The 20374-nt window shown below is 33.3% G+C and overlaps 1 protein-coding gene across 2 annotated transcripts in view; it reads left to right on the top strand.

Annotated features, from left to right (window-relative positions):
* LOC114327886 (sodium-coupled monocarboxylate transporter 2) overlaps nt 1-15985 on the top strand; it is a 123075-nt gene extending 107090 nt beyond the window's left edge. For both annotated transcript variants that reach the window (XM_050648123.1, XM_050648122.1), the window contains exons 11-12: nt 14628-14800; nt 15599-15985. In XM_050648123.1, the coding sequence (XP_050504080.1) occupies nt 14628-14800; nt 15599-15944 (519 nt within the window). In that variant the 3' untranslated portion in view covers nt 15945-15985. The remainder of the gene's footprint in view (nt 1-14627; nt 14801-15598) is intronic.
* The last annotated feature ends 4389 nt before the right edge of the window (nt 15986-20374 follow it).

Below are 20374 nucleotides of genomic sequence, written 5' to 3'. Positions count from 1 at the left end.
TTTTTTGTTTTACATGATCGTTAATTTAAACATTGTTTCTTGAAATTACATATTATAAAATATTAATGATATCAGAGATCAATTGATTAGTACAAAACCAATGTTGGAAGTGAATGGAATAATAAAAATAGGTGTTGGTATTACTTATGTAAAAACTGGTGTGACTTATTTAATTTAAATAGATCATTGTCGTTCTTTGTCTTTATCCACATGCTGGCTCTTGTTTCTTTCTTTACTGACGTCACAAATCGGGGTAAGTCTTGGTCACATCTACCGCCCTTTATCTTCTGAGATATTGTTTTATCATATCCCATTGTTATACCTCGATCGTAGATAAATCTGCTTCGACATCATCCTTCCAACTGTTTTTGGAACGGCTTACTGATCTTCTACCATCTGGTAGAAGTAGGGTGGATAAAACGGGATAGTCGGATAAAACGGGATACCTAGCCTAGAGACCCAATTAGTGGTGCTATCAATCGGACAACGACGGAAACTTGTTATACAATCGTCATTTTAACATTCTCAGTTCGTTTTACCTCGAGGCCACTATTTGATGAAAAGTTGTTGTGTTTAGAATTGTTTGACTCTATTTTTTTGATACTTTGTACTTTTAAGTTTGTTGTTTTCTACATTATACTGCCAGATACCACTACTGCCTACAATATATAAAAATATAATTCCGGTGACTATTACATTTAATTAAGCAGTCATTAACGAATATTCTCATGTGTATTCTACCTAATTTTACTTTCACATTTAGGCAGCAGCCATTTTTGTTTTGAAAAATGTCTGAGTTTGACAAAACGGGACACTTATGAGTTGGATAAAATGGGATACAGTTTCTTATGTTCCGTTTTATCTAGGTACCTATTTATTTGTTGGCCTATTAATTTTTTAAATAGAGATATGAAGCGTTTTCTCATACCGCAGAGAAGAACAACATATTTTTATGTGACTTTTGTTGTGATATACGTACCTAGTCCTAAATAAAAGGTCTTATTTCTCATTTTGCCATAAAACATAAAAAACACCTATTTTTAAGTTTCTGACTACTGAAGATATTATTCTTTCAAGAGTAAATTTTACTATACAGTTTAATGTCTACTTATAGACCAGGGCGCATCTGTAAAAATATTAGTACATTTGGACGTTGAGAGGTGACTCAAATTTTTTTGCAGAAATTGCTTGAAAATAAATCAAATAATAATATTTGAGTTATCCTCCCTCTCAAAAAGGTCCGGAACATTGTTTAAATAATCAAAATGTCAAAAAATTAAGGAAAAATTCGATTTTTTTCTTGGTTTTTTAATTATAACGTTAAAATTATTCATTTCCGAGAAAAGTTGTACTAACATAAAAGTTGCGTAATTAAATTTGCTACAATATAGAATTGGTTAAAAATTTAAAAAATAGTCACCCTTGTTGCAAAATAGCAATTATTGTGAAAAATACATACAAAAACAAGTATTCGTATTTTACGTTTTTCAACCATTTATGCTACACTTAGGACCTTCATATTTCACCCTGAAAAACTTTATGATACAATAAAACAATACTGTAAATTTCATTAAGATCGATTAAATAGATTTTGCAAAATAAATTTTGCAATCCAGCTTTCGTAAAAAAAATTCATTTTTTCAAAATGTTACAGGACTGAAAATAAAGCAGATAGCAAATTGAAAATTTTTTTGCATATAGAAGTGTACTGTACCTTTCATTCGCAATTTTACAAAATTAAAATCGATTAACACCACGGCGTCAGGAATTTTTTTAAATAAACATTAATTATTGGTGCTACGCGCAGGACAGCGGATAGTTTGCTCTGATTGGGCATTCCAATGACCTTTGATAATGATTGATACATTTTAATTTTTATTACATTTCGATATAAATAAATAAATTTGTTTATTGCAAAATAAAAACACATACTCTATCCTTTGATATAACAATTTTATTAGCAAAAACTTTCTTTGTTCATATATTTTAACTTAAATAATAAAAGTTTATTATTTTTAAACATATGCAATTGTTTAAACAATATTTCACAAACAACAATAAAATTAGTTTGATTTTTGTGGAATTAAAATATTAAAATACAACAAAATATAGAGTAAGAAAATAATATATTAGATAAAGATTGGAAGACATTTTGGTGGAAATCAACTTGTGTGAATCGAACACCGCTGTCCTGCGCGTAGCACCAAAAATTATTGTTTATTTCAAAAATTTTCTGACGCCGTGGTAATTAATCGATTTTAATTTTGAAAATTGCAAATGAAAGGTACAGTACACTTCTATAAGCAAAAAAAATTTTTAACTTGCTATCTGCTTTATTTTCAGTCCTGTAGCATTTTGAAAAAATTAATTTTTTTTGCAAAAGCTGGATTGCAAAATTTATTTTGCAAAATCTGTTAAACCGATCTTAAAGAAATTTACAGTATTGTTTTACTGTATTATTAAGTTTTTCTGGGTGAAATATGAAGGTCCTAAGTGTATCATAAATGGTTGAAAAACGTAAAATGCGAATACTTGTTTTTGTATGGTTTTTTCGCAATTATTGCTATTTTGCAACTAGGGTGACTATTTTTTAAATTTTTAACCAATTTTATATTGTAGAAAATTTAAATACGCAACTTTTATGTCAGTACAACTTTTCTCGGAAATGAATAGGTACTTTTAAAGTTATAATCAAAAAACGAAGAAAAAAATCGAATTTTTCCTTCAATTTTTGACATTTTGATTATTTAAACAATGCTCCGGACCTTTTTGAGAGAGAGGATAACTCAAATATTATTAATTTGATTTATTTTCAAGCAATTTCTGCAAAAAAATTTGAGTCACCTATCAACGTCCATCTCAAAACAGATCCGCCCTGGACTATTAATTTAGACATAAATTAAGTTTTAGATAATTTTATACAAAAAATTAAATATTATAAACCTATCCCGTTTTATCCGACCGCGGTTGGATAAAACGGGATGTGTAGGACTTTAATAAATATTTTTTTTTTACTATTTTCCAGTTATTAAAAATAGCTAAATATATGTGTTTTGTGTGCTGCAATAAATGTTATACCTATAAAAAATAATATTATGATAATTTCTTTAACATATTTTCCGTAGTAAAAGTAAACAAGAATGGTATCCCGTTTTGTCCAACTCTCCCCTACCATATGTCTGATTATGTTGTCACCACCATGCTGTCGCCAATTTAGCATTGCGCCATAGCATTACAATTTTCTGTTGCTTCGTCTCTTTGAGGGCAAAATATTATTTCAGAACCTTTCTTTCAAATATCAGTAGCTTATTTCATCATCATCATAATCATAAACAACTCTCTCCCTCAATCATTATCATCAACTTCCTCAGCTCTTTGTATCTATCTCTGTCTTGTGCAGCTTGCATCCAATCACTGACGCTTCAAGACGTCAGCCTATCCGATTGGTGGGCGTCCTCTGTTCCGTAGTGCCGTTGACTGAATACCCGAATCAATTCGGGTATTCAATCAACGGTACCGAGTGCTTCTTATCCGGGCCTCATTCAACAATAAATTTAGCCTTTGGTTGTCTGAATTTCACCCAATTTCATTTTAGCGCTGTGATTTCTTCGATGGTGTCTGTTGTTTTTGTTCTACAAGGTATTTCTTCGTTTGGGATTCGGTTTCTTAGATAGACGCCCATCATCTGGTGGAACTCCATAGCCCTCTGAGTCACACGAATCTTGTATACTACATTGTTTCCGCTCATAAGTGAGTGCAGGTAACACACACTGGTCAAAGATTTTCCTTTTGAGGCATATGGGTAGGTCCTATTTAAATACATAGTTTAATTTAATAAACGCTGCCCAGGCTAATCCTCTACGACTTGGGAGCTCACATGTCTGGTTATCTATGTCCAACCAAATTGCATGTCCAATACGACGTATTCCCGTCGCAATACGAATATTCACGTACTTAGGAATGGACCTGGTCGCAAACAATGACGAAGAACCGGAAATAAATAGAAGGCTTATGCTGGCAAATACAGCCTATTTCGCGATGGGCCACATATTCAAATCGCGAGACATACGCCGGAAAACAAAACTCCGGGTTTATAATACAATAATCAGGTCCATAGTAAGTTATGCATGTGAAACGTGGGTTATAACACAGAAAGCTGCCACTGCATTAGACATGTTTAAATATTAGATGATACGTAGGATACGTAGGAAGAAAAATATTACGTAGGATACTGGGCCCAATAAGTGAAAATAACAACTGGCGAATTAGATATACCTAATAATAAAATATACGAACAATATAGCGAACCAACACTTGAACAATACACTAAACTGCAAAAATTACGGTAGGCAGGGCACGTGGTCCGCATGCATGAGAATAAAATCCCCAGAAAATTGCTAAATGCAAGGAAAATTGGCAACAACATGGCGGCCGACGATGATTGTGTGTCGGAAGATGGTGATAAAAATAATAATAATAGTGGCAAGTGTAATACAAAAAAGTACTCAGTATGTGTGTGTATAAATTGTTTATCGATTTATCACCAAAGTTGCGCAAAAAGGTGTCCAGAAATCAAGTTTTTGGATGAAACTAAAATAACATGTTGTCAAGTGGTGAAAAAACCGGACGACAAAAACGATAAACAATTAGTGTTAGCAGTTGAAAACAAGTATTTAAGGGAACTGGTCGATGAAGTAAAGGATAAAAATAAAATTTTAGCCCTAAATAACGAATTATTGTTAGATAGGATTAGGAGTTTGGAACATGAAAATGCTAATCTCAAATGTAAACAAACTTTCGCGGAAGTGGCTACTACACCTATCAGCAGTGTACCAACTTTTATCAGACAAGTGCCTCCAAGAAGTGTACAATCAAATATAAGAAAACCAAACGTTTTACCAATGGAACATGAACAAGGTAAGAAGGAACCTCAAAAAAAGGTAAATAGCGAACAAAAGGAAAATGTTAGCGAAGATACATCCGCAGAAGAACGTGAAGACACTAGAGAAGAATTTCAAACAGTGGTTAGAAGAAAACGACAAAGAAAAAACATAGGTACGGGGAATAGTTTCAATGATAAAGAATTGGAGTTCTCAGGAGGGGAGCGTAAAGTATGGCTCTACATAAATAGAGTAAAAAGGGCCGCAACTGAAGAGGTGATTAAAAAGTATATTAAAAATAACGTGGAGTAACGAAATAGTACAAGTGAAGGAATTACCATCGGATGAAAATCGATTAAAAGCGTTTGTCATAACAGATATCTCTCAAGAAAAAAGATATTTTATATGATCCATCTTTTTGGCCTAGTGGTGTAGGAATAAGTCGTTTCGATTTTAACCGTCACAAGGATTTTCTAAGTGGGGGGAATTTTGCAGTACTGTAAAAAATAATCACCCAAAAGTGACACAAAAAAAAATTCAAAACATAGAGTAAAACAGGATTTCTGTAATTGTAATTTAGTTTTTTTATGTTGACGAATATTTCGCTCTGCGTATATGTATGTGTCTATGTATATATATATATATATATATATATATATATATATATATATATATATGTTAGATCACTGATCACGTATTTGACTTTTTAAAAAAAGATTTTATTTGTTACACAATAAGTTTACATAATAGTACAAAGTTAAATTAATTTAAAATGACTACAATAACTGGACTGGTCGAAGTTGCAGCTAAGAGTGGTCCCGGCATCTGAAAATGGCAATTTATAGGTTTGGTATGAAGTGCTGAATCGCTGTTCCCATGAGAATTGACCAACGGTTCGTACAAAGTTCATCTACTGCGTGCTCAGCGGTTTCTATGGGAATGGGATGATGAAATATGAAGTCGGCGAACTTAAGCTAGTTCAAGGTTAATATTTTCTCATATAACAGCTCCCCTTATTAGTGAAAAGTCAATGCCATTGCTTTGACTTTTACAGAGTAATTGGTGTTTCTGCTTCTTCTTCGCTCTCTTGTTGGACATTGGGTCTTCTTCTGAAGGAGGTAAAGCTTTGAAATTTCTGTCTAATGGAATTTCTGCGTGGTGCTGAAGTTGGAGGCTGATCCTGGGACAAGGAGATTGCAATTTTTGGAAATATTTTGGTTCGATATTTACAACAAAGGTATAAGATAGCTAGGATGATAATCAGGGATAAGGTTGATATAGTGAATAAGGGTAAATGTTCCTCGATGAATGATTGGCTCATGATATGGTCCAGTTCTTCCGAATATTGGTCCAATTTGTGTTGTGCAATATTTAAGTCATCTACGTTGATCTTACTGAGTTTTAGTGGTTTCAATTTTGATAGGTGACTCTTTGTCTCAAAGTGGTCACAGCATCTGTAGGGTACGTTAACTGGGTGACTTCTATACGTAATATTTGTACATTTCTCGATTTGGTCTTTGGCATGAATTCTGGTACTGCCAATGAATGCAATACATTCGGGAATTAATCTTAAGATTGAATTTGTTTTGATTATTCGTGTAGTGACATCTTTTCTTGCACATTTGATTGTTACTGGTAATGGATCGGAAATGGTTAGCAACCATAAATTTCGGTCAATTTCTTGAACGTTGTAACCTTGTGCCAAGAGCATGGACATCTGGCAAGTTTTTGGCAAGTTGCTGAGAGGTTTCAAAAGCTGGGCTTCGCATATTGCATCGGTGTCTATGGGGTACGGAAGAATGTCTGTACACATTCTTTGGTTTTGACTGATTTGATTGCATTTTTCGGTGTCCGTGGGTAAGACATATGAAATTGAATCATCATCTCGCGCTATGTATTTATGAACAGTTGAAAGTATATGATGAAAACCAGTTTGATTATCTAATATTGGTATTGAATATAGTTGATACAAAGTGAAGATTTCGGGATCAACTAACGGAATTTCGAGAACGAAAACAATTTTTGAATCAAGCTGATAAGCTTGTAGTTTTATTATGTCAATATACTGAGCTATATTTGACATATAAGTGGGTAGAGGCAAAACGTTATTTTGTAATGACTGTGAGATTTCTTTTAATGCTTCCATTAAGTCTATGGGCGAAATAATAGAACTATGTAAAATTTGCAGGCGAGAGAATGTGATAGAATTTAGTATATCATTTAAATAATTTTCTAAAAATACGTAGCTTTCCATTAAGGACTCACATAAATCTAGTATTTGTAATTGTGCTTGGTAAAAGGAGATGTCATTATTAATGTCCAGAAGTGTAGTCTCTATAGTTTTTAAGTCGTTGTTAAAGGTTTCTTCGTCTATTTGCAATTTTTGAATAGTAGTGTTCAAAGTTTTTATAATTGAAGTGGTAACAGATATTTGATTTTTTAAGAGATTTTCAATTTGAGTTTCATCGGAGTTTATCTTATTTATACATTTATTAAAGTATTCGCCGTCAGAGGCGTCCAAATTTCCAGTAATGGATTTCCATATTGTTCCAATACCATTTACTAAACCGCGTTTTACGCGTTTATTATAAGGTACTGTGTCAGAGGTTATCTCTTTATATTTTAAGTTAACGGAGTTTGAGATTTGTTTTAGCAGACTAACATGTGTCTGTACTTCGGCTTGAAAGGCAAGTTTTCTCGGTGTATCCACGTTAATAAATTTTTCTAATAGGTTTTCCAAAATTTTGTCATTGTTGGATATTGTAGTTTTGATAGGCAATAATTCTTTGTAAACAAGTAAAGTCCATTTGTCGTTAGATATTCGTATAGTTCCTTTTTCATGGAAAAATATTCCAATTGTGTTATTAATGGGAGTGAGGAGAATTTGGGATTGGACGATAGAAAGGAGTCCATAGAATCTGTAAAGGAAAATTATTCAAAATAAGGTTTTAGTCTGTCAAAATTTACTTTAGAGGTTTGGTTAGTTTTGGGGTTAAGGATAATTGCGGAATTTGTAAAAATTTCTTGAATTTCGAAAGGTCCATTAAAAAGATTTTCTGATTTTGATTTAATTTGGGATTCTTTTACGTAAACTTTGTCACCAATTTTAAAATCAGGTCTTTGCGCTGAAATATTTTCGTCAAATCTTACTTTCGCCTTTTCTTTCTGTCTCTCTGTTTTTGCTCTGGCTACTTTGTAAAAATATTCCATGCGATTATTTAGGTCTCGAATATATTTACTCATTAGTGTTTTTTGATTGTATAGAGTTTCTGGTGGACGGCCTGCAGTGTGCCCAAATATAAGTTCATATGGTGTAAAACCGTGAGTTTTATTTTTTGTGTTGTTATAGCATATTATTGCATAAGGAAGTATAGTGAAGGGATGATCGTTTGGGTTTTCGGCTTGATTTGCTCTAATCATTTCTGAGAGTGTGGCATGAAATCTCTCTACGGATCCATTAGATTGTGGATGGTTAACACTAGAAAATGTTAGTTTGATGTCGTATAATTCGCATAGGTCTTTGATTATAGCATTCTCGAATTCTCGACCGCAGTCGCAATGAATTCTTAATGGTGTTCCATAGTGTTGAAAGAAGAGTAAAAGTGTCTTGGCTACTGTTACTGCTCTTTTGTCTTCTAAAGGATAGGCTTGTGTGAATTTTGTCAGTTCGTCACGAATAGTTAATGCATAATTTCTAGTTGGGTATTCGAATATGTCCATATTGATTCTTTCGAATGGTGTTTTTGGAGTTTCTGTTATGACTAGTGGTCCACTTAAGTTTTTTCTACAAATTTTAACTTTTTGGCAAATTTCACATGCTTTTACAAATTTCTCTACATCTTTTGTTAAATTTTTCCAATTATATTTTTGTTTTATTCTTCTGACAGTTTCGTTTATTCCACGGTGTAAATTATTTTTACCACAATGGTAATGATCTAAAATTTGAGGGATTTCGTCTTCGCTGGCTGTTTTAATTATATTTTGACAGATTCTTAATTTTAATTCTTTGTCAGCAAAAATATAAGAAAATATCTCTAGAATAGGTAGTTCGAGATTATTTTCGACACAATATATTTTTGATTCATCGAATTGATCTTTATTTGCAAAAAGTACAAGGAACAGGTGTAATATTACTCGTTCGGGATCAAAAGGTAATGGTATAATAAAATATTTTCGATCTTTTACTGTTTTGCTGTGTACAATATTAATTCTTCTGTTACTATATTCCATGTTTTCTTCGAATATGTCATTCATTATTTTCTCGTGAAGTTCTTCAAGTTTATTTTGCCAGAAAAAGGTAACAATATTTTTGTTAGATTTGTCTAATAAGTCCGTATTCGATATTTCAACTTTAGAATAATCGATTATCGACTTAGTTCTATAAAGTTCGATAAACTTGTCAAGTTCCTCGGACATTTTTTCTATATCTTCTTCATCGTTGTCTTCCTCGGTTTCTTGTGTGTCCGTGTCGTCTTCATTCGATGCATGTAATGTGATTTTCGATTGAAAGTTTGCACAATCCTTAAAATGGTTAATCTTAATCCTTGAGAGGGCATCAGCGTTTCTGTTTATTTTTCCTGCACGATGTTCTATTTTATAATTGTATTCTTCGAGTTTTAGGCGCCAACGCGCTAATCGGCTTCCGGGATCTTTTATCGAGAAAAGCCATGTAAGGGGTCGATGATCGGTAATAAGTGTAAATTTTCGGCCAAAAAGATATGGTCTAAAATGTTTGACTGCCCATACGATAGCTAGTAACTCTCTCTCTATGGTTGAATATTTTGTTTCTGCACCGCATAATGTTCTAGAGGCATAAGCTATGGGTAAATCTTTTCCTATAGGGCCTTGTGATAGAACGGCTCCAATTGCGAATGCACTAGCGTCAGTTGTTAGTAAAAATGGTTCCTCAAAATTCGGATATATGAGTATTGGATCTGATGTTAGAATATTTTTGAGTTCGTTAAAGGCTTCTTTGCATTCAGAATTAAAGATAAAAGGTACGTCTTTCTGGAGTAGTTTCGTAAGTGGTTTAGAAATTTTTGCAAAATTTGGAATAAATCTTCTGTAGTAACCGGCTAAGCCTAAAAATGATTTTATTTCTTTGGTGTTCTTTGGTTCCGGGAAGTTTTTGATGCAAGAAATTTTTGCTGGATTTGTTTTTACACCATTTTCTGTTACAAGATGGCCCAAATATGCCACTTCTTTTCTTAAAAATTCGCATTTGTCCGGCTGTATTTTTAAATTTGCTTTTCGTAACCTTTTAAAAACTTCCGTTAGTCGTGACATGTGATCATGGATAGTGGGTGAGTAGATAATTATGTCATCCATGTATACTAGGCATCTTTCGTTTTGTATTCCCAAGAGGATGTTGTCCATTACTCTTTGGAAAGTAGATGGAGCATTCATTAGTCCGAATGGCATGCGGACAAATTCATAATGCCCATTTTCGACGGAAAAGGCCGTTTTCTGGATGTCTTGTGGCTCTATTTCAATCTGGTGAAATCCAGACGCTAAATCTAGTGTTGTGAAGTATTGGCATCTTCCTAATTGGTCTAATAGTTCTGATATTTGTGGTAAAGGATAACGGTCTTGTACTGTCAGTTCGTTAAGCTTGCGATAATCAATAACAACTCGCCATTTTTGTTTCCCTGAGGCATCCAATTTCTTCGGTACAACCCAGACTGGACTCGAATATGGCGACACGCTTTTCTGGATTATTCCTTCTTCTAACATTTTATTAATTTGCGTCTTTACCTCTTCCTTATGTATTTGAGGATATCTATAGGATTTAGTGAAGATAGGTTTAGCGTTGTTTGTATCGATTTTGTGCTTGATTTCGTTTGTGAAAGTCAATTTGTCGCCTTCGACATAAAATATATCTGCATATTCAGTACAGATATCTAAAATCAGTTCTTGTTCTTCGCAATTTAGGTGATCAATTCTTAGTTGTTCTTTAATTATTCTTGTTCTATCTACTACGGGTTCTCCAAAATCATTTCCGTTGTAGGCTAGGATTGTCTCCGAATTTTTGAAAGGTTCAATTGAAATGTCTGAAAATTCGATTGTCTTCGGCATAGCATTAGCATTTAGGACGGAAGTTAAGAATTCTCCATTTTCGTCTACATGGACTAATGCATGAGGTAATCTAACTTTTTCTATTTCTTGAGCTGATAATATGGCATCTGTATTTGATAAGTTGCATTTTAGTCTGCATATTTGTTCGGTCCGGCTGTCAATGGTAATTATGTTTTTTCCTTTTATTCGTTTTCTCTCCGGTCTTTCAAGATTTTTGTCTTGATCTCGGTTATTTACGATAGTGTATTTTTCATTCATAGGGTTTTGGTATTTTAAATTTGATTCCTGTTTAGAATCTGGTTTAATTTTTATTTTAGGTTCGTTTTGTCTTGTTTCCGTAGGGTGTGTCGGTGATATGTCTTTAGGAGGTGTGTTTGTATCGTGTCCTACCTTGTGAAGGGTGAGAGTTTTAAAATTTGTATGCAACTGTCGGGATTTGAGATCTATTACGCATTCATAATGATCTAGAAAGTCTAGGCCTATTATGCCATCGAAGTCAATGTCTAAATTGAAAATAAAGACTTTGTGGGGATTATCGTCAGTGAAAGGAATAAGGACAGATTCTGTTATTAACAATTTTTGATCGGTTATACCTTGGATAGTAACGTTTTCAGTAAATCTATTATGATAATTGCGTGCTGTGTTTTCTTTGAAAACAGTGATTCCAGCACCTGTGTCGATTAAAAGTTTAAAAGTGTTGGTAGCATCGTTAATGTAATATAAATTTTTGGAACTCATGGTATGAAATGGGGTTACAGGAACCTTTGTTCGGGAAAATTGAGATCCGGATGAAAATTGTCTAAGTTGAGTGCCTGGATTTGTTCTTGGATATTCGTAATATCCGTTGAATGGTTCGTATGGTTGGGAGGATGATTTTGATTCTGAAGTGAAAGAAAATCCTGATAATTTTCTGTGTCGAGTGTGTTATTGGTTTCGTAAAAGTTATCTGTTTGTGGATTATTTTCTGTATAATAATCTGTTTCATAGTTTTCGTAGTTATCGGTATTATAATAATTATTATCTGTATAGTAATCGTCTGTATAATAGTTAGTCGTCATTTCATCAGGGTATTCATTTAGAACATGTGCCCTTTGAAAATTTGGGTTTCTTTGAATAACGGATGGACGATTTTGATTTTGATTTTGAGATGAAAAGGAAGGTCTCTGTTGGTTGAAATTTGGATTGTTGGAGGAATATTGATTCCTATTAGGGTTTTGATTGTTTTGATAGTTGTTAGGTCCATTATTATATTGGTTTTGAAAACCGTTAGGCCTAGAAAAAGATTGATTTGGTTGTACGAAACGGGAAGAACGGCATTCAAAATTTTGATGACCTATTCGGCCACAATTTGTGCATTTTGTAAATTGAGACGAGGGTCTTCTCATTGGCTGAGAGGGTTTAGGAATAGTTGTCTTAGAATTGGATTTTTGTTCTTCAAAATATGACAATTGAAGTTCGCGTCGGATACGATTGCTTGCTTCAAGGAGATCTTTAGGGTTACTAGCCCTAATAATTTGTCCTAGACGAGGTTCTAAACCGGTTAAAAGTGTGTTTAGGGCCATGGTATCGATTAAGTCACATTGGGCGGTTTTTTGTTCTGCGGATAAATCTGCAATTTGGATCGAGGCGTACATTTTTGCATTCAAAACTTGTAAGCGATTAAAGAAAGTTAGAGGAGATTCGTTAGATAGTTGTCTTAGTCTTTGTAAGTCTTGTATTAAGGAGGTCAGGTCTCTACTGTCTCCGAAATGTAGATTTAGTAATTGTTTTATTTCTTTATAAGAAAGTGGTTTTCTAGAATTAATAAGCTGTGCAGCTTTACCTTTGAGTTTATTTTTTATGTGAATCGTTAAAAGAACGCGCTGATCGCCTGTAGCCATCTTAATAGCACAGTCGCACGCATCTAAAAATGTTGAAAGAGAAATCGGATCGCCTTCAAATTCTGGGATAATGGAAAAAATTTCCGAAAGCTTATATGGTTCGATTTCTTGTTGAGTTTGGGAACGTGTCTCGGGCATTTTGCGGGATATTTTTAAACGAATATGAAAAAAAAGAAGTCTGGAGAAATATAAAATATCTGTATGTAAGGGAGAAAAAAAAATATGTAGTGGTATATAAAGGGCAAAATGTATCAATAAAAATAAAAATGTTATATAGAGACAAAATGTATCAATAAAAATATCAAATAATATATCAATAAAAATGTGTCAAATATATCAATAAAATATCAAGAGAAAATATACCAAAAATATAGCAAGTAAAAATATGTCAATAAAATATGGTAGAAATATACCAAGTAATAAAAATATGTCAATAAAATATCAGTATAAAATAGTATAAAGAAAAATGTCAATATTAATACTTCCAAATATTAGATAATCAAATTGTATTTTATTTTTTTTTTTATGTATCTTGATTAATAATTGACTTGCAGTATAGTCAATTTCGTAAATTATTAAAACAAAATTATTAACGAGATGATTCAAAATCCACTTACATAAAGAAGAACATCGGGACGCCTTGTTCTCTCTGCTCAGCTACCAGGGGCTTCACTAGGTGTTCCTTCCGTAGATCACAGGAGTGAGGTTGTTCGGAGATGCTTTCTTCTTTAAGGGTCGTCTTGTTCTCTCTGATCGGCTACCAGGGGCTTCACTGGGTGTTCCTTCCGTAGTTCACAGGAGTGAGGACTTCCGTAGATTCTTTGATCCGTTAAGGGATAAGAATCCGCCGCTGCCAGTGAGTATACACGTGTTCTAGCAACGTTAAACGGATCCTACTGACTGCGCCAATTGTTAGATCACTGATCACGTATTTGACTTTTTAAAAAAAGATTTTATTTGTTACACAATAAGTTTACATAATAGTACAAAGTTAAATTAATTTAAAATGACTACAATAACTGGACTGGTCGAAGTTGCAGCTAAGAGTGGTCCCGGCATCTGAAAATGGCAATTTATAGGTTTGGTATGAAGTGCTGAATCGCTGTTCCCATGAGAATTGACCAACGGTTCGTACAAAGTTCATCTACTGCGTGCTCAGCGGTTTCTATGGGAATGGGATGATGAAATATGAAGTCGGCGAACTTAAGCTAGTTCAAGGTTAATATTTTCTCATATAACATATATGTACAATTTTTCGAAATAAATATTATTAAAAAAAAAGACCTGTTGGAAGACCACAAAAGAGATGTGAAGACGAAGTAGATGAGGATGCCAAAAATCTTCTAAAAACGCGTTCATGGAAAAGAACAGCAGTGAATCGAAATTATTGGAGAAGTTTGCTGAAGGAGGTTAAGGCCCGGTTTGGGCTGTAGTGCCATTGGGTGGATGGAAGTACTTATATGACGCAGTCCGCTAAATATCCATTCCATCAACAGCAATATTACGACTTAGCACCAGATTAGTCATTATTTGTCTTGCACTCTTGGAGCTCGTGAATCTATGTTTCTCTTTAAGAACTGGGGAAATAATTGACATGTAGGTACTTTTTTTACCGTGACAAGCCTATACACATACCAACCGTCGGGTCCAACGGCTAGACAACGACAGTTGGGTGGTTAAGTCGGGATGTGCGTAGGAGGGTTTAATTACGAATTTTCGCTATCTTCATTATGACAATGTATCAGCTTCTCATAAAAGAAACATAATAACTAAACATCTCATAATTTTTTAGGGTGCTCTATTTGGAAGTACAATTGCAGCAGCTTTGATAACTTTTATGTGTGTTGGACAACAAGTTGCTATCGCTAATGGAGAACTTGGGGAAGAAATGAAACCAACCAGTATTGCAAATTGTTCGTGTCTAAATATAACATTCAATTTAGAACCAGAGTATTTTATTGAGAGGTAAGACACTATATTATTAATAAAGTACATTAATAGTTTCTTTAAAGCATGTTCTCTATATTTTCTGATTACAAATCGGAATACAAATTTCAATCGGAAACATAGTGCAGTTGAGACTCAAGTAACAGATCCTAGTAAAAAAAAGTGCACTATTGTCATAAGTAATTTTTAGAAGAATTACTACAACTTTTAGACATATTGGCCTATTATGCTTGATATGCGTGAATCTACTTTTAAAAATCCACAAGGAAAAAGATTTCCTGTAGTTGGCTGTATACCATATAATACAAAAAACAATAAAATCCTTTATAAAAGGTATATTTTTAAAATCCCTAAAAAGGGCTACCTAAATCCCTAAAAAAAGCTATCACAGAACTAGTTTTCAATTGGTTGACCAATCATCATCAGTGCTTAGGTACGTGATCTAACATGCTAACCACCAAGATATAATATTACAAAAATATGTGGGTAAAAACCCTTTAAAAGTAATCCGTCAAGGAAACATCGATTAAAAATGCTAACTTAAGCAAGGATGTTTAAAATATTCCATTTAATACGCCCTAGGTAACATTATTTGAGCTATGATTTGACTTGTTCACATGATGGCACTAGGGCAGCAAGTGATTAAACTTTTAATGTCTAAAGGATTTGTAATCTCTTTGATTAATTTTCATATTTTAGTACGAATTTTGTAATCTGTATTAATCACTTTCCATAAACAAGTTTATCGTATTGTCGGTTATCAGTTTTGAAAAGTTTTTTAGTATTGCATTAATAAAAATTTAATTTCTATTTCAGAGAACCAGTATTTGTGCTCTATAGAATATCTTACATTTGGTACTCTGGCATAGGATTTATAACAACGATACTAATAGGTTTAATCATATCCTTACTCACAAAACCAACCCGTTTAGAAGATGTGGATAACGTGTACATATCGCCACCGATAAGAAAATTATTGTACTCTTTATCAGATGGCACCAAAAAATTCCTTAACGTTCCAATTAAGAAAAACTTTCCAAAAAACAATATTCTTAAGGAAACGACAATCAAAATGGATCAGGAGGAATATCACGAAATCAAGCAGAATAACTTCAATGAGCAAATTAAGAATAAAATACGGAAAATATCGGCACCATCATAAAAGATTCACAATAAAAATATGTTAATTGTGTATTCAAAACGTGTCAGTATTTTCAGTGAAAGTATTGGATCTTTGTATATAAGTAGTAAAAATGTAATTTAGGTCATATTCATTGTTATAGTCTAAGAGCTAGTGAACCCTCCGACTAACGGTCGTCCTGTAAGGCTAGAAATTTGTCTAGTGATAATTCATAGCACACCAAGGCTAAAAACCATGACCTGGCAGGCATCAGCCCTGCACGTGTATCTATCAAGTGAATCGAAAAGTGCATAGTTTAGGGGTAAAATAAACTTTCTCCTGTAAGGTTTAAATTTAAGTATGTGTTTGAGTAAGTCAGTTAGAAGAAATGTGTACAATGACAGGCGATTCTGAAGAGTATAAGACCTTGCCAGGCGAGGGGAAAGATTAGGGGTTTTTCCTAAAATTATTTTTTTTGCATCGAACAAATTTTTTTTAGGTTTTTTGAATCATTCCAAACAGAAAATGTCTTTAGTGATTTTTCTCTTAAGTTAATAGTTTTTGTGATATAAGCGATTGAAAATTTTGAAAATTGCGAAATCGGCCATTTTTAACCCTAAATCGGACATTTATCTAAAAATTTCAAAGTTGCCAAGGTAGATAGATATTCTGTAAACATTTATTGATGAAATCCCAAAGAGTTTTTTGCAATACAATATCGGAAACCCCTTTGTTTTTTAATTGATAACCAAGCGGGCGCGACACTGTAGTATAAGTGAGGACGTTTGAGTTGGCATAAATTCATTATCTCGAGAATGGGCAAATTTCAAGAGAAATCCTCAGACAGGTCGATTTTTATTTTTAAATTAGGACTTTTTTTCATATATATAATACTAGTGATGTCATCCATCTGAGCGTGATGACGTAATCGATGATTTTTTTAAATGAGAGTAGGTGTTGTGTAATAGCTCATTTGAAAGGTTATTTAATTCTCTATTCAGTAATATAAACATTAACAAAATTATTTATACAGGGTGCACAAAAAAAAATTTCCTATTTGTCAAATTTAATCAAAGTTAAATTAATAAAAAAAATTTTTTTTGTACACCCTATATAAATAATTATGTTAATGTTTATATTAGTGAATAGAGAATTAAATAACCTTTCAAATGAGCTATCACACAACCCCTACTCTCATTTAAAAAAAATGATAAATTACGTCATCACGCTCAGATGGATGACGTCACTAGTATTATATATATATGCCAAAAAGTCCTAATTTAAAAATAAAAATCGACCTGTCTGAGGATTTCTTTTGAAATTTGCCCATTCTCGAGATAATGAATTTATGGCAACTCAAACGTCCTCACTTTATACTACAGTGTCGTACAAAAAACTCTTTGGGATTTCATCAATAAATGTTTAAAGAATATCTACCTACCTTGGCAACTTTGAAATTTTTAGATAAAGGGGAACTTGCACATTTTTTTTTATTACATAATAATGTTCAGTTTTGTATAAAAATGAGATTTCCAAAATTTCCCGCTTCAAAAACTCATAATAACTTAGAAATACAAATTTAAAGTCTTCTTTATTTTAAAGTAGTTCAGACGGCCCGTGACGTCACATAGTTTTACATTAGTTTTTTTATATGGCTATATCATAGAGTTATATATTAGCATAGAGAGAGTGTCAGTCAAAGCGAAGTGACGACACCATCTTTTTTATTTGGATTAGTGTTGTTTCACTCTTACGCATAGTAAAGCTGCTACAGTTGTCCTCCTCTTCCGTGCCTATCTTCACACTGAATGTCATCATAGATTTTCGATAAAATGTGTTAGAAAGAGATGCAGCAATCCAGTCCATGAGATCTTGTCGTCAGGAAGCGCGGAAGATAGGCTCCCTCTATGTTAATATATACCTCTATGTATCAGTGATGTGGGAGGGTTATATGTAAGTATATTCTTCTTCTTCTTCTTTAGTTTATTGGCCTCCACCTACTTGGGTATTTGGCCACAGCATCGTCGCGAAATATGGGAAAATATTTATAGTGTAATGACATTTTTTGATCACTATACTTAATAGGAAGTGTGTACCTACTAAGTTTTATCGTTAAATAATTATGAGAATAATAATCAGAATAAAATCACAGTATAAAATTAGTAGGTATAATGGGAGTATAATATACATAATATATGTACTTACTTATCTGCTTTAACTCCCCGAACTTCTCCGACGGAAAAATTTTCACTCTTTTGAAAATATGTAGCCACCATACACATATCAACTATAGGTAAGTTATAAGACTGCCTTTTACAAAAGCCCTCTTCGGTCATTTTAGAAAATATATCTTAAAAACACTCAAATATATCAAAAATAGAAATTATCAAATATATTTATAAAACTTAGTGTCAGTGTCAAAACGAATGCCAAACCTATGAGGGAACTTACACATTTTTTTATTACGTAATATTATTCAGTTTGCTTTAAAAATAATATTTCCAAACTTTCACGCGGTAAAACCTCATAATAACTTAGAAGATAATTTAAAATCTATATATTTTTTTCTGTTTTCTGGCCTTGGTTTAGAAGAATCCTTAGCCAATGTAAAATAGTTCAAACGATCAAAAACGCTTGTGACGTTACATAACTGTATTTTCTACTGACGTTTATAGTGTCTAATTTAAAATTATATACAATGGGTGCGTTCGGACGACCACAGCGGCTGGACAGCTGAGCTAGCAGTAGCTGTCAGACGTCACCGCTGGAAGCCAGCCGCTGAGAGATTTACTAAGCTTTCCCTATCACGGCTGGATACAACCACTCAGCCGATTTCTGCTGACCGCCAGCCGCTATGGTCGTCCGAACGCACCCATTTTTGTTTACTTTGTTGGTGCAGAATGTACATGCACAACTATATGACGTCACTATGCGTTTTCGACCACCTGTTTTAATTTGAATTTTTAATCGTCTTTAGGGGCCAAACGAAAGACAAACAAAATTTTTTTTATCTTTGATACATGTTTTAAATTATGTTCTGTTGTGATTTATAACATTTTTTTCGAATTTAAAAATGTATGCAAGTTCCCTAATGTCCGATTTAGGGTTAAAAATTGCCGATTTCGCAATTTTCAAAATTTTCAATCGCTTATATAACAAAAACTATTAACTTAAGAGAAAAATCACCAAAGACCTTTTCTGTTTGGAATGATTCAAAAAACCTAAAAAAAAATTGTTCGATGCAAAAAAAATAATTTTAGGAAAAACCCCTAATCTTTCCCCTCGCCTGGCAAGGTCTTATACTCTTCAGAATCACCTGTCATTGTATACATTTCTTCTAAATGACTTACTCAAACACATACTTAAATTTAAACCTTACAGGAGAAAGTTTATTTTACCCCTAAACTATGCACTTTTCGATTCACCTGGTAGATACACGTGCACCACTGATGCCTGCCAGTTCATGGTTTTTAGCCTTGGGGTGCTATGAATTATCACTAGACAAATTTCTAGCCTTACAGGACGACCGTTAGTCGGAGGGTTCTCTAGCTTTTAGACTATTAGATCTTCAGCACCATATTCGTCTTGTGATTTTCTTATCATTTAGGTTTTAGGTACATAACTTAGGTAAGCTGGTCACTAACGGTACTGCGATGTCGTTCGACAAGATCGTCGATGATATCAACTTCTGCAGTACTGCAGCAGACAGGCCAGTCTGTCTGCGGTCAAATTGTACGATTTCGTTAAATGTACGGTCATACACGATCAAAATGTGCAGTACCGTGAGTGGCCAGCTTTAGACCTTATTCATCCCAATCATCCCCCACAAGCTTATTTTCTCCCATCGTTATTTCATATTATGAAATAATGTTAAAAAAAGTTATACAAACGTTCTTCTGTAAATATTGTTTGTATTATGTCTATATTACATGTATAGGTATTATGTATGTATAAGGAAATATTATTATTATAATAGGTTTAGCATTCCTAAGGATATTTTTGTAACTGTAAATATATATTTATTGTTTATAGTTTTGCTTATTAAATATTTTGTTAATTGAGAAACTATAGTTTTCTTTTGTGTTATTGATGTCCCAATCTTTGAATATTGTTATTGTTAGGGGAGACGTGAGATGCGGGTATTGAGAGCCAGTGGGTAATGGGAGCCACCTTATTTTTAGGGATTGGAATGCTATAATATAACTGGTAGGTAAACGGTTGATCTTGAGTTGTGATGGCTCATATCATAGGTATTGCTGTTATTTAAATCAGTGCGTTTTAAACTGTTCGCCGGAATTGAGTGAAATTGTGTAATATGGTTCTAGCGATACGTGGTAACTATTGGCGCCGTTATAGTCTAAGATCCGATAGGTCGATCTGTACCCATCTGCTTGCCGGATGAAACATTTTTTTTATTAAATTTCATACATAGATCTGTACCTTTGAGGTAAACAGTCGTATATCCACAATGT

Source organism: Diabrotica virgifera, chromosome 4, assembly GCF_917563875.1.
Source record: "Diabrotica virgifera virgifera chromosome 4, PGI_DIABVI_V3a".
In the NCBI taxonomy this organism is placed as follows: domain Eukaryota; kingdom Metazoa; phylum Arthropoda; class Insecta; order Coleoptera; family Chrysomelidae; genus Diabrotica; species Diabrotica virgifera.
The sequence above is the reverse complement of the archived record's forward strand: the minus strand, read 5'-3'. Positions and strand labels throughout refer to the sequence as shown.